At 41.3% G+C, this 15444-nt stretch overlaps 1 protein-coding gene across 1 annotated transcript; it reads left to right on the top strand.

The window, feature by feature from the left end:
* The first annotated feature begins 237 nt into the window (after positions 1-237).
* Positions 238-15030, top strand: znf362a (zinc finger protein 362a). Its single transcript, XM_061832830.1, has 9 exons — positions 238-581; positions 7858-7924; positions 8195-8366; positions 10444-10563; positions 11051-11354; positions 12483-12707; positions 12827-12905; positions 13961-14119; positions 14254-15030. The coding sequence occupies exons 2-9, from the start codon at positions 7859-7861 to the stop codon at positions 14410-14412; spliced, it is 1284 nt and encodes a 427-aa protein (XP_061688814.1). The 5' UTR covers positions 238-581; position 7858; the 3' UTR covers positions 14413-15030.
* The last annotated feature ends 414 nt before the right edge of the window (positions 15031-15444 follow it).

Raw genomic sequence — 15444 nt, 5'->3', positions numbered from 1 at the left:
TGTGTTATTATGTCATGTACGTGTTTATGACCGTGAGGAAGGGGATACTGTATATAAATAAATAAATATAAAAGTCGGAAGGGAGGGAGGTGGGGTGGCCTACTTATTGTCAGGTTCCCCGCGAATGGCGGGGGTCCAGTGCAATCACCTCCCCACGTGACCTCCTCGATCACGTGGGACAGCAGCGCCCCCTGGCGCCGTCACGAGCACACGCGCGAGGCTGGCTCGCGGGCGCGTTCACGTGCAACATTTCCACCAACATGGAGGAAGCGCGTTCACATTCCCTCTCGTCCGCCTCTCTCCCCGAAAATCCCCCCCAACATGTGGCATAAAATGGGTTAAAAAAAAAAGGAGTAAAGGGGAAAAAAAAGAGGAAAAAAAATAAAAGTGTTGGTTGACGGAGCTGGCTTGCTCGTGCAGGACCCAGAAGTGAACAACAGGCGACCCGGAAGGTTTCAAGTCCGCCTGACTGCAAATCGAGACGAAAAGAAGACGAGCGGCGATCGTTCGCGAAAAGAAGAAAAGAAGAATCCGATCGGGCGTCCGCTCTATCCTGCGCAGGCCGGGCAGCCATCCGTCAGGTTTGTGGCCGAATCCCTCGTCGTCGTCGTTCGTTTCGCTCGAAACTCGCTCGATTGCCGTCGTCGTTACGCAAGTCGTGCAAAAACAAAGTTGCCATTAAAAAAAAAAAAAAAAAAAAAAGCGAGCCACTCTGCGGCGTCTCTCGGATAAATGTGCCGTCATCCCGCATGACATTGCATGCGCACACCGTGATTCGAATTGTTGTTCTTCCAAGGCGTGTATCGTCCCTTAAACACATCCATCGTGCTTGTTTGTAAGGAAGTGTCATCAGGGCTGTTTTTTTTTTCCCCTCCTTCCTTCCCCCCTCTCGTGTCTCCCCTTCAACTAGCCGGGATATTTAAAGCTGCAAAATCCGAGTCAACAAGAAGGCAAAACAGTCGCCCGAGGACAAACCCTCGCCCACTGGGCCCGTTCCGAATCCCGGAGTGCGCCCACTGCTCGGCAAAAAAAAAAAAAAAAAATACATGCAAGGAAGGGGCTGCCATTTTTGTTTCCCTTTTGTCTCATTTTGGGAGAAAAGCAGACGAGGAGCGCGGACCGCAACTAGCGAGCGTCACAATGGAACGTTGCGTCTTCCGATGGATGCAGAGCCACAATTTCATTCTCATTATTATTGCAGCATTCATAAAGAGTCATATTAGCTGATGGTGGCATCTTGCAATTTTAAGAATTTTAGTACCGCGTTTATTATGATTATGCAACAGTAACCCGAAAACAAGCATTTTTTCCCACTAGTCTTTGCTTTCCATTTTACCTGCACTGTTTTTTTTCTATAATTATGGTTTTAGTATTATTTTAGTTTGACCTTTTTATTATGCTTGTTTTATGTATATCTATACACAGTTCTGTGAGAAAGTATTCACCTACTGCCTGATTTTTTTTTTCTTCTTTACATCTATCCAGTTTCAAATCATCAAACGCATTTTAATATCCCTCACAGACGACCCAAGGAAATACAAATTGCACTTTCGAAATGACAATAATAAAAAAAAAACAATATTTCTGACCCTCTGCGCAAAAGTAACAATTTAAGGTCAATTGCTGGTTAATTGGTTACTTTTTGGGGGGGGGGGCAACTCAGAAGTGGACTTGCTGGTGTGTTTCGGATCATGGTCCTGCTGCATGATCCGAGAGTGGTTGAGTTTGAGAACACGAACTGATGTTCTTGGATGTTCTCCTTCAGGATTTTCTGGTGCACAGCAGAATTCATTGTTCCATCAATCGCAGCATCTTATCCGGGTCCTGAGGTTGCAAAGCAGCCCCAGACCATCACACTGCCACCACCATGCTTTGCTGTTAGCATATCCATCCATCCATCCATCCATCCATCCATCCATCCATCCATCGATTTTCTTAGCCACTTAGGCTCCAGCAGTCCCTTGTGAGGATATCTCACCTGTCAATGGGCAGGAAGCAGGGTACACTCTGAACTGGTTCCCAGCCAATCACTGGTAGCATTATGTTCTTTTTATCCAATGCTGTGCCATTTTTACGCCAGATGGAACGCACACCTTCAAAAAAGTTCAATTTTTGACTCATCAGTCCACAAAATGGTTCTTCAAAAGTCTTGATGATCAAGATATTTTGGGACAAATGTGAGATGAGCCTTTATATTTTTTCCTGACAGTCGCGGTTTTGCTAGTGGTTTTCTTATGGTGGAGTCATGAACGTTGACCTTAACTGAGACCAGCAAGGCCTGCAGGTCTTTAGATGTTGTTCGAGGTTCTTTTGTGACCCCCTGGATGAATCGTTGTCGCACTCTTGGAGTAGTTTTAGCTGATCTGAGCTGGGCTAAATATAGTGGTTCCTTCAGATACAAGTTTAATTTATTCCGGGACCACGCTCTTAAATCAAAATACTTGTCTCAAATCATGTTTTCCCCATTGAAATGAATTAAAATACTAATCTGTTCTAGCCTCCATTCCCCCCCCCACCAAAAAAATGTATTTTTATTCTTTTAATAAGTCAAGATATTGCTACTAGTACTGTGACTCAGTAAGCTGCTGTGGTATTATCATTTTTTTTGTAGATGATAAGGAATATATGCCCGTGGGTTTTTTAGTTATCTGCCTGCATGTATTGCTTCATTGTTTAATTTTGAATATCCCTTGCTTCTAAAGCTCAAGCTAGCAATGTTTAAATGGATAAGGTGCTATTGTCTTTGTTTTGATGTTTAATTTGACAGTAAAGGAGCTGGAAGCCTCTTTTATGATCAAACTTCCATCTAATTGTGAAGTGAGTTAAATTTGGGTTGCACTGCCGCAACACAGCACCCCCATCTCAAAGAAAAAAAAGAGTTGGGCGAATGAGAGCTTGTATCTCGAAAAACACCTAAATCAGGTCACTTGTACTTTTTAGGAGTAAATCGCTAGCTTGCTTCTATAAATGAACATTCATACCGACTATGCTACTATATTTTAATGTTGGTCGCAATGGGGGTACTTGTAGAGTTAGTGTAGGCCATAAATTAAAACAATACAATGAAAAACAGCAATTACGGTGGTAACCGAACGTGCCTTCTTTTTCCATATGTATACTTATGCTGGTATGCAAACTACCAGTACTATACTTCATTTCTGTGCCTTTTGGAAGGGTCCGGAAGACCCCTGGTACCTCTCGTCCCTGCACTGTGCTCGGTGGAGGTAACAAGACCGTTTGGTTCCATGGTAGGCTGAGGTTCTCTTTACATGGTCCAGATGTGCGGGACCTAATTTCTGCACGAAGAAATAATCTGTTTTTCCCCCCACCAATTTTTCAGTCTTCTGGAGACGTTTCTCATTGCATATTTTGGCACTCTTGAACCATTCCTGCGTGTGTTTGCTTTCGCCAAGGCATAACACTGTTCTGCGTACGCCAGCCAACAGCAACAGAAAAAAAAAAATCGGTCCTGTACACCGCCTGACCCCCCTCCCCAAAATATTTGTTTAATGATGTCGGGCGCGGCGGATCGCTTTCACCTCCCGCAAAGCTCGTCTAACTTGCGGGAATTGCGCGACACTTAAAAAATGCTCCCCCGACACCGTGCATTGCTTTTCATGTTACACTGAAACCCTTTAGTAGTAGACTACGTACTGTACAGTTTCTATATCCTTAAATCAGTACTTGATATTTGCAGAAGTGCCGAGCAGTAAGTGTACTGTTACAGTAACCTTCTCGTCAGCCACAATTTGGCTACCATGACAACAGCGATTAGGTTTTAGTATAATGGATTGAAAAATAGATGGAGGGACAAAAAAAAAACAAAAAACAATCCCAAGTAACCAACGTTAAGCCTGTCAAGGTCAGAATGCTAAAGGATGTTGTCTCATTTGTCACTTTAATCTGAGAAATTGTATGATTTCTGTAATCTGAAAGAAAATGGTGTGGTCCCTTTGATCCATGTGATGGGGAATAGAGAGAGAGAGAGAGAGAGAGAGAGAAAGAGAGAGATTCTCATTCTAGTAGTATTTAGTAGTAATACTTATAGTATTGCAAATGGTTGCTTATTTATATGTCCCCGGCAATTCGGTGGCGACCACTTCAGTTCAGACCAGTTCTGTGATGTACCCCCGTGTCAAGTCCGAAGTCAGATGAGTTAGGCGACAGCACCCCTGCGATGTAGTGAGGATAAGCGGCTGAGAGAATTTTCTATACCGCGACGAGGGTCGCAGGGATGCTGGAGCACACCTATGGACAATTTAGAGTCTCAATTTAACCTACTCTGCATGTTGTTGGACTCTGGGAGGAAACTGGAGTACAGGGAGAAAACACACATGAGCGTCGGGCTCCATCAATCCATTAAATGAGCAACTTATCCTCACAAGGGGAGCAAGAGCGCCAGAGCCTATCACAGCTGTCATCGGGCAAGAGGCGCCAGGGTAGACCCTGAACTGGTTGCCAGCCAATCACGGGGCACATAGAGACAGACAACAGCAGCACTCACATAATCACCTACGGGCAATTTAGAATTTTCAATTAACCTACTATGCATGTTTTGGGGTGTGGCGAGGGAAACCGGAGTGCACGGAAAGAACATTCAAACTCCACACGGGCAGATCTGGGATTTGAACTCTAACCAGTCGTCCGCCGTGCCACATGCATTTTTTTTTTTTTTTTTTTAAACTAATATTAGGTTGGCAAGTGGCGCTACCACTTTTGTCCAATTTTCTCTTTTTGCCATGAGACGTGACAGAAGCACCCACAGGGATGAAGAATAGTTCGGTCCCTGGAGTGCCCGTGATTCATGTGTGTCGGAATGACAAAGAAATAAAATATTGAAGAAGGCTTTCCTGTTTGTGTGCTAGTTGGCGGACTTCGTGGCTCGTGGAGAACAACGGAAACAATTTTTTTGTAAAAGTGACAAACTACAAAAGGTTTGTTGTTGTTTTTAATGCGAGTTAGTCACACTGGACAAAGCCAGACTGGACCACTCGCTCTCTGGCATGTGAAAAGAAATTATATTTGGATTAATTATTGTGTATTTTTGTTTTTTTTCCTGTTCATCAGTTTATTTCATTGTTTTAAGCTTTTTTTTTTTCTATATTACGTTTACCTTTAGTTATTTTATATTATGTAAAGTTTATTTTACTTTTTGTCATTTAAGAACCCCCTTGTATGAAAAATGGTAGGCCACCGTCCTTGTGACGCATGGGACTCAAAATTACAAAAAAAAAAAGAGAAATTCCGCGAACAAAATTTGTGTTTTTTTTTAATTGATTTATTTATTTTAAATATAAGGGTATATGTGATATTTAGGCGGACAGAACTGGCCCATTCCGGTTCTGGGAGAGGGTGAACGTCTTCATTGTTACTTTAACTGCAAAAAGTTGACCATGAGAAGTTGTTTTTAAGGAGTACTTTGCCCCTTTTTACTAGCTTGCTCTGCTCTTATCTTTCAGCCTGGGCTAAATTGCTTCCACTCGCAAAAGTGGAGAGAAAAAAAATGATGAAATGCCGTATTTCATTTTAATGCTAGTTACCAGGTGACTTTCTTCATTGTGCAAAGGGGAAGGGGAACTAAATTGTTTGGATGATTGAAACCGAAGATTAGGATTGCATGTGGTTTGACACTGTGGACCGCGCCCCCTCCCTGCCACACTGACAAATGGTGCAGTCCCGATGAGTCACGCCATGTGACAGGAAGGCAAAAATGGAAAATAAATTGCTTCCAGAAAAGTTAAAAAAATCACGAAACACTCCTTGTTTGTATAGTCGTTACACAACTAAGATAAGGTTTGGTGCAAGATACTGGAAGCCTCCACCTGCCCCCAAAATGCAAATATTTCGTGCACAATATCTTCTGTGATACATGTGGCTGGGAAAAATGTGAAACATATTTTTGTTTGTATTTTAGTTAGCAGGATAGTTCATGTACAATGCTAGACCGCTTTTAGCCAGACTGGATTGTACCATTTGGTGTCTTGTGGAGGTGAAAACGCTTCCATAGTGAAAAGTTGACCTAGTATAACTGAGTTAAGTTGATTGAAGTCATGATTACCAAGGTGAGGTTTACAATTGATGTGACACGATGGGAACCCCCCCCCCACCCCCCTCTTCCACCCCAGAATGAAAAACGGTACGGTGACGGGCCCCAGAATTCACTTGACTCAGCACAACAGAAACTGAATATCAATGCCTCTAACAAAAGTGGGGGGAAAAAAATGTGAAATGCTCTTTTATGTAAGCATAAAACTTCGCAGCATACCCAAATAGACAGAACTTTACCATTTACTTTCTGTCAGGGTGAACATCTTCCACTGTAGCTTAAAAAATTGACCATGTGGAGCCGAGTTTAGGTTTTCAATCGTCCTGTTACTTTTAGCAATTTAAAAAAAAAATGATGCCTGAAATAAAAAAATATTTGCATTTTTCAGTCTTTTCAAGCATGAGTGTCTACGCGTTCCATGTGCCCCAGCATGAAACATGGTACAGTCCGGCGATCTTGACCCTTCCACGTGGGATTTGCATTATTGCAATAGTCTTGTTGTTGATGTACTTCTTTCTTGCCAGTATACCAAAGATCATTTGAAAGAACTTTTTAGTATGTATTTTGATCATACACGCACACACACAAATATTAGTAGTAATATTAGTTTCACCAACCTTTTGTGTCTGCTGCTTTTCCCAGTCAGTTGTAGGACTTATGCCTGTGTTTACGCTGATAACGCCTTGACAGCCGGGCCCCCCAAACAAGAGCGCCGCTCACGTGATCGCATATCTAACAACAGGCATGGATGCCTCTTTTTTCGCAAAAGTCTCCTTCACCTCGTTTGCCCAAAGAGCCAAATGAAGATGTAGTCCGACCCCCTTTAGACACATTGTTTCTAAATTACAGATAGTAATGCGCAATTGCAGATGGGTGACACTTGATTGCAGGTGGGCGTCACTAAATAGCAGAGGGGTGATGCAAAATAGCAGATGGGTGACACTAAATTGCACGGGTTAACGCTAATTTGCAGACGAATGATGCTAAATTGTCGATGGTTCGTGTCAAAGTGCACGTAGGTAATGCTAATTTGCAAATGGGGAGCACCAATTTGCAGGTGGATGGTCATAAATCTCGGGTGGTGACACGAAATCACACGGGTGAGGCTCAATTCAAGACAGATGATACTAATTTGCAGAGTCAAATTTACAGACAGGTGATCCTAAATCACAGACAGGTACCGTCATTTCCGGCCTACAAGCCGCAACTTTTTTCTCACGCTTTCAACCCTGCGGTTTATGTGGTGATCCGGCGCTAGCGTAAGCGCGGTGCTAGCGTTAGCGTGATGTAATAAGCCTCGGTAGTTTAACGCGTTAAATTTTTTCTGTGTACCGAGGCTTATAACCAGGTGCGCTCTGTAGGCCGGGAATTACGGTAATGCAAAATTCCAAATAAGTGACCGTAAACTACAGATGGGCAAACCAAATTGTAGATGAGTGACGCTCTATTGCTGACACGTGATGCTCGTTTATCCGACGTACACTAAAATTGTGTCGACACTTGAAAAGTCGTGAGGACCCACGTGCAGAACGGAACAGGGGGTTGGCCATTTTGATTAAAAGCATTTTTCGCGAATCGCGTTCTCGTACATCCTTCAATTGGAGGTTTTGACGTGTTAAAGGATGTGCGAGGGCCCTCTTTTTCACTCATGCAGTATACTTTGTAGTATAAAACTTGATGAGTATGGGAAAATGAAATAAAAATGGTCGCTCCATCAAGAAAAAGGAAGTGAGTGAAGATTCCCAGAGCAGTCCATTGTGACAACCAGCCATTTTGACCCCCCCTAGCCCTCCCTATTCTTTGTTTTCCAGAATGGCTGAACCTCGCTTTAACAGCCCCTATTTTTGGCCCCCACCACCTGCTATGGCTGTCACTCAGGTGAGTGTTATTTCAAGTCTGCCCCTCTTTAAAATCACTTTTAATAAAAAGTATGTGGTGGCGTTTTTGCATATATATCTACATATAAATCTGAGATTTTTGTATTGTTACCAAGCAACATGATCTCACGGTGGAAGAAAAAAAGCACTATCTTACGTATATTCAAATGGGACTATTTTTAGGGACAGGAACAACAACAAACTCCCAAAAATACTTTTTTTTTTTCTCCCTACAATATCCAACTAAATCCTTTCCTTTCATCAACTGAAGGAGCAGCTGATGGCGGAGAAAATCCGGGCGTCCCATCCGGCCCCCGTCACACTGCCTTCCCAGCAGCCTCTGCTGTCTCCGGCCGGAGGCCAGCACGTGACGTCCAAAACCCAGCAGCCGGACGTGGTCCTCCACGCCAGCCCCGCCCGACCCGCCTCCAGCTCCCTCACGGGTACGTGTCACGATTACGTAGCGAGGCGTCGTGCGTGATTATTAACTTTCGCCCTAGGCACCGTTAGTAAATAATAAGCCCTTCTGTGTATGTTAGAGCCGTTGAGAAATGGCCGTAAAAGCCTGAAATCAAAACTTTGATCAACCTGTGAGGCTACAATAAATAATTTTCCAGACAATACTCCATAAATACATGCAAAGCACTGAGTGGCTCTGTTTATTACATTCAAATAACAAGCAAGGAAGCAAGCTAATATACTATAGGTGACAATATCAGTCTTTCATGACGCAAAGTATACCAAAATGCTAACTTTTGGGGTTGTTTTTCACCAGAGATTAGATTTTATTAATGAAACACCCCAGATAGGCTTGCGCACATGTTTAAAAGTAAAAAATAGCAAAGTGGCACCAGGCACCTAACGCCCCTCCCCGCTCAACACTTGCACACCCTTGTAATTGTATGAAAACATTTGGTTTCAACTGGACATATACATGTGGATAGAAATCCAGATGCAGAGAAACCTGCATGAAGCCATAACTCTGTTTAAAATAAATAAATGAATAAAAATAATGATAATAATCTTCTGACCCAATCATTTTGTGATTGGCCCTGATTTCCTATCACATGATCGGATCGGGACAACTCTACTTTTATGTATGTCTTGCAATGCAACCCCAAACACAACTCCCCCATCCCCCGCTTCATTGGTTATTGCTATTTCTCCTGGTGCCTATGATGGGCACCCTCTAGTGGCATGAAAAACTAAATTGCAGAATTAAATGCTCAAACTTTGCCCAATAGTGGCGTGGCTTCAACTTTTTCTTAGTTCATTACATTTACATACATTTTTAAGTCTTCTTCAGTTGTATTTAAATTTTTAGTACAATACATTAGTGTTTAATTTTTTTAACTTTTTTTTTTTTTTTTACATTGTGTCGGTCCATTTGTATTTTTTTTTCTTTTTTTTTTTTAATTTACTATATTATACAGTACAATGCTCATGTTCAAATTGTATACAGTATTCTTTTTTTTTTAGTATTTAGTTATTTATTTAGTTTTTTTTTTAACAAGTGCAGTATATTTGTTTGGTACGGTCGGGTCATATTAAAATTTTAGATACAGTAAATTAAAAAAAAATGATTTTTCTCATTTATTCACATACGATTTGTATTTTGTGAAATGCATAAAAATGAACCATTTTAATTTCCTATATTTAAGCGCAATGTTAATGTTCAAATTTTGTATGCTCTTACTGTGGCTTACAATTAATATTAGATGTACTTTATTTTACTCATGATTGAACAAGAACCATATTAATTTAGTCATGGTTATGTTTTCTTTCATGGTAATGCTTCTGAAATGCTTGACAGTTTAATTTAAATCCTGTTAAAATAAAAACATTTTTTTCTGGTTCTTAATGTTTTCTTTGAAGAATTGTACCCATCTTACAAAGTCTGCTTGGTTAATCAAATGTATGGACAATGTTTTTTCATTGACTAAATAAAAGTCGGGCTGTAAATTTAAAAATAAGAGTAAGTAAATAGAAGGTATAATGTGTTCAAATAAAGTGCTTGAATTCAGAACATTTTTCCATCCATTTTCCTAGCCGCTTATCCTCACGAGGGTCACGGGGAGTGTTGGAGCCGATCTCAGCTGTCAATGGGCAGTAGGCGGGGTACACCCTGAACTGGTTGCCAGCCAATCGCAGAGCACATAGAGACAGACAACAGTCAAACTTACAGTCACACCTAGGGGCAATTTAGAGTGTCCAATTAATGTTGCATGTTTTGGGGATCTGGGAGGACATGCAAACTCCGCACAGGCGGGGCCAGCATTTGAACCCCGTTCCTCAGAACTCTGACACCAACGCTCTACAGCTGCGCCACTGTGCCTAAGTTCACAATAATTATTTGAAAAACTAACAAAATACAGATAAGACATTCTCTTTTCCCTTTATTTTGTCATCAAACCTTTACATTATTTTTGATGCAAGAATTTAAGAATATTTTTAAGTGGTCCTCAGTTCAAAATGTTTGAGAACCGCCGGTCTATAAAACGGCGATGACGTGTTTTCAAGGTCGCATCCTCGGCGACGTCAACTTGAACCTGGACGAAAAAGCCGCCATCAAAGCCAGGGGATTGTGGGAGGACTGGCGTCAGCTCATCGAGCATCCCGCTCGGGCGAACCACCTCTCAGGTAACAGCACGGTGCTCATTAAAAATGAAAAAATAAAAAGTTGGCCCACGCATTAAAGAACACAACATTTTTAGATTTGGTTGTTTGGAGTACGGTCAAGCTATGTTGCTGCTTGCCTTTTTTTTTTTTTTTTTTTTTTTTTTTTTAAACAAATCCTATTGGGAAATTGTCACAAACCCAAACACAAGCAATATTTTAAGTCATATTTTGTCATTGCTAGCTGACATCCAAGTGGTCACATAATTTAAACACACTACAAAATAAAAAAGTCAAAGTACTCTGAGTAGCCCCTACTTCCTCGTATGCTCAGAACCGGAAATGATCTGACAAGGAGACAACAGAGATAAAGGAAAGCATTTTATGCAAAATGAAGCATTTTCGTTGTGCAGGATTTGTCTTATTTAAAGTGACTTAGCCAGACCAACTAATCATGTGCTATTGAGCTGTGTGGCGTCCAACAAAGTTGTTGTTTTTCCTCCCATATCAGGGGTTTCGCTGGCCTCCAGAACCGGAAACCTCAACAACTCTGAGGTAACGTCCCCCGCCACGCCGCCCTCGGGAGCCTCCACGCCTCACCTGCTCTCCGGCTTCACCAACCCCCACGGGATGGAGCCCGGAAGAACCAACGGGGGTCTCATGGGTCTACTCGGGGTGTCCAAGCCGCCGAAGGACGGGCGTCGGAAAATCAAGGCGGAAAACGGCTCGTCGCTCTTGGTGGTGCCGTACCCCATCCTGGCGTCCAGCAATGACCAGTCCTCCATCAGCATCACAGCCAAAGAGAAAACGTACAGGTAGGCGCAGCATTTAGTAGGCGAGGTGAACAGCTCGTGATCCCAAGTACACCGAATCATGTGCTGTATAACTATGTCACAGATAAGACAGAAATATGGATTTGAATTTTTACTTTTCCACCTTATCTATCGTTCCACCCAAATCTAATCGATACCTCCGATGCTGTGTAATTGTATTGGGCCCATTTTCAAGTACATATACGTGTATACTGTATGTAAATATAACAAGGATGTGCGTTATTATATGTATGTGTTAGTACACATGGTACCTGCTGTAATCTGAAAAAAAATTGCTACATGATTTGAAGCACTGGTGTCAAACTCAAGGCCCGGGGGCCAGATCCGGCTTGTCACGTGATTTTATGTGGCCCTTGAAGGAAAGTCATATGTGTCAATGTCCCTGATTCTTGTGAAAAATCTGTACCAAAATTTTGAGTTGCCATATATCATAAATGATAACTATGCAATACAGTAAAACCTCGGTTCTCGACCACAATCCGTTCCAGAAGGTGGTTCGAGAAGCGATTTGTTCGAAAACCGAATCAATATTTCCCATTACAAATGTAGCTACCGGGACACGTCTGTGTACAGAGGCTGCGTTATACACAATAACAATTCGCATCGTGGATCAGCTGGTCGGGCCGCAAGTGTTGTTATTTCGCTTTGTGTTCAAATTTACAATCACAAAGCGCGTTGTGGGTCAGCTGATCGGACCCCACGCGTTATGTTATTTGCTGTTTTTTTTGGGCGGCGTGGAAATTCCCAACAAAGCGCGTCGTGGGTCAGATGGTTGAGCCGCACGCGTTGTTGTTTCCAGGTTTTGTCCGGGGCGTTCGAGTACCAGTTTTCGTTCGAAAATGAAAGCAAAAAATCTCGAAATTTTCATTCGAAAACCGATTTGTTCGAGAACGGAGTATTCACTGTATAAGCATTTGTGTGTTACCAAATATGAACAGAGCCTTGATATCTGATTCCCAAAGGAGTTCATAAATTTTGTGTGTAAATATGATGAGAAGATTTTTACGGGCGTAACGGCCCTCCGAGGGAAACCGTAACTGCATTGTGGCCTGCGACACCCCTGACCTAAAGCAGACCACGTGACCCGTTCGCTTTGTGTGTCCGCCGCAGGTGTAAAGTGTGCCCGCTGACCTTCTTCTCCAAGTCGGACATGCAGATCCACTCCAAGACGCACACGGAGGCCAAGGCCTACAAGTGCCCCCACTGCACCAAGACATTCGCCAACGCGCCGTACCTGGCGCAGCACCTCCGCATCCACCTGGGCCTCAAGCCGTACCGCTGCGCCTACTGCGAGAAGTGCTTTCGACAGCTCTCGCACTTGCAGCAGCACACCAGGTCGGATCCTCTGGCGTTTATTTCTTTGCGCCAAATGGACTTCGGCATATGAAGCAGAACTGGCCTCGGCCGTCTGTCACTTTTTGTTGTTCACGAATGCATTTTTTTTTTTGGCTCAGAATCCACACGGGCGATCGTCCGTATAAATGCTTCCAACCCGGATGTGAGAAGGCCTTCACTCAGCTGTCCAATCTGCAGGTAAACTGCGACGACTGCGCCAAATTACTTTCAGTTCATTTGCATTTATTCATGACAAAATAATATTGTATATTTTGTGATTATTTTTCTATATTCAAGTTCATCGTGACCATCATCAGTGTCATTTTGTTTTCTTGTCAGGTGAAAATTATTTTAGTATTTATTTTTATCAAAATGAAATATAGTTACATTACTTTTTGTTTCATTCAAAGTGAAAATACCTTGTTTGTAATTGTCTATAATTTTAATATTGGAAAGTAAACTAGTATAATTTTTATTATTATTTTAGTACTGTAGCCTAAAATTGTATATTTCTGACACTTTTATTTCATAGCCAAAATCCATTTTTTATTTTTCATTAAAAATTAAAATGCAATAGTATGTTTTCAAGATTATTTTGAGTTAAAATAGGTGTATTTTTATCCTTATTTAAATTTGCCAAAAATAAAATGCCAGTTCCACCATTATTTGTTTTACAGTCTTCATTACAAATTCAAAATTTATTATATTGACTTAGTATTAGTTGTCATTATTATTTTATTTTTCATGATTTTTAAAAAAATATTTAACTTTTCATTGAAACACTAAAATGGTGTCATTTCATTAAACCCTAAAATGGTACAGATTTATAATTTTGGTTACTATTAAAACAACATTTTTAATTTTTATTATTCATGGGAGAAAAGCTTTTTTTTTTTTTTTTTTTTAGAACAGTATTTATTGTGCTGTGAAACACTGCAGAATCACCGTTATTGATTTATTATTATTAATTGACATGTTATTCTCATTTAGGAATAATCAAATGTTCCATTTTTCAGATTTTATTTTGTTTTACTTTTAATTCCCCCTTCCTTATTATTCATGGGAGAAAAGCTTTTTTTTTTTTTTTTTTTTTTTTAGTACAGTATTTATTGTGCTGTGAAACACTGCAGAATCACCTTTATAGATTTATTATTATTAATTGACATGTTATTCTCATTTAGGAATAATCAAATGTTCCATTTTTCAGATTTTATTTTGTTTTACTTTTAATTCCCCCTTCCTTTTCTTTCAAGTCTCACCAGAGGCACCACAACAAAGACAAGGCGTTCAAGTGTTCCAACTGCTTCCGGGCGTACTCTGACGCGGCGTCGCTGCAGATGCACCTCTCCGCCCACGCCATCAAGACGGCTCGGGCCTACTGCTGCAGCACGTGCGACAGAGCGTACACGTCGGTGAGTGACCGCCACTTCCTCTTTTTTGCTTCCGATGCACTCGCGCGACAACATTTTACGCTTGGCCCACAAACATAACGGGAACAGCAAAGAATCCAAAGCATCCCACGTCATGTCCACGCCTTTCATTTCAGGAGACCTACCTCATGAAGCACATGTGTAAGCACGCGGCGGCCCAGCAGGTGGTACCTCGGAGGAGCGACGGCCCCCCCCACCACCACGCCCGGACGGACGCCTCGGACCTGAGCGCGGCCGCCATTTTGTCCCGACATCACCTCTCTCTCTCCGTTTAGTAAACGACGACCGTGCGACTGACGGACTCGGTATGACCAAAAAAAAAAAAACAAAAAAAAAGTGACAGAGTGTACTAATATCTTATGAGGAGGTACTACTTTCCTCACAGACACACACACATACACATGCGCGCATCTGGATTATGTCTAATGAGCACTTTGAGGCCTGGAAAAGGACAGACCTTTTAACGTTAATTGTGATGTCACAGATTGTTCATTTTTATACGGTCCCTAACTTTTTTTAATGCTCGTTAAGGTATCGTCTATATATAGTGCGCATCTTACGTTTATGTAAATATGATGTACCGGGTTTTTGTATCGTCTATTTATTCTTTTTGGCCACGTTCCCTCTTGAGATCACTTATGTTTTTGATAATGAAAACATAAAACAAAACAAAAAAAAAAGATGAATCCAAAGGCCAACATATTAGGTGCAGCCGGACAATTGAATTAGATCCGCTATGAAAGTTGTGTTAACAAAATTTGCCTTTTAATAAGACGATAATGATAAGTTTAACAATCTGTTTATTATTGTGGTAGCCTTGTGAGTCCTAACACAAAAACAACATAGGATGGACTGTCAACCTCTTTTTAAAGAATAAAACAATCATAACTTCACAGAGTGGTGAATATTTTTTTTCATTATTACAATGACATAGTTGTGTACATCAGCTGTCACGGGGTTAGTGGTTTTACTTCGTTGGATTTTAAATCTAGGAGATTGTTACAGTAAAAAGTGCATGTAATTTTACAGTGAAGAAAATAAGTATTTGAACACCCCGCTATATTGCAAGTTCTCCCACTTGGAAATCACGGAGGGATCTGAAATTTTCATTGTAGTGCATCTCCACTGTGAGAGAGATAATAAAAAAAAAAAAAAAATCCAGAAATCAGAATGTATGATTTTTTTTTCTTTTTTTTTTAACAATTCATTTGTCTGATACAGGTGCAAATAAGTATTTGAACACCTGTCTATCTGTCTGTAGAATTCTGACCCTCAAAGACCTGTTAGTCCGCCTTTAAAAGTCCACC

The sequence above is a fragment of the Syngnathoides biaculeatus genome, chromosome 10 (genome assembly GCF_019802595.1).
Source record: "Syngnathoides biaculeatus isolate LvHL_M chromosome 10, ASM1980259v1, whole genome shotgun sequence".
NCBI lineage: Eukaryota > Metazoa > Chordata > Actinopteri > Syngnathiformes > Syngnathidae > Syngnathoides > Syngnathoides biaculeatus.
The sequence above is the reverse complement of the archived record's forward strand: the minus strand, read 5'-3'. Positions and strand labels throughout refer to the sequence as shown.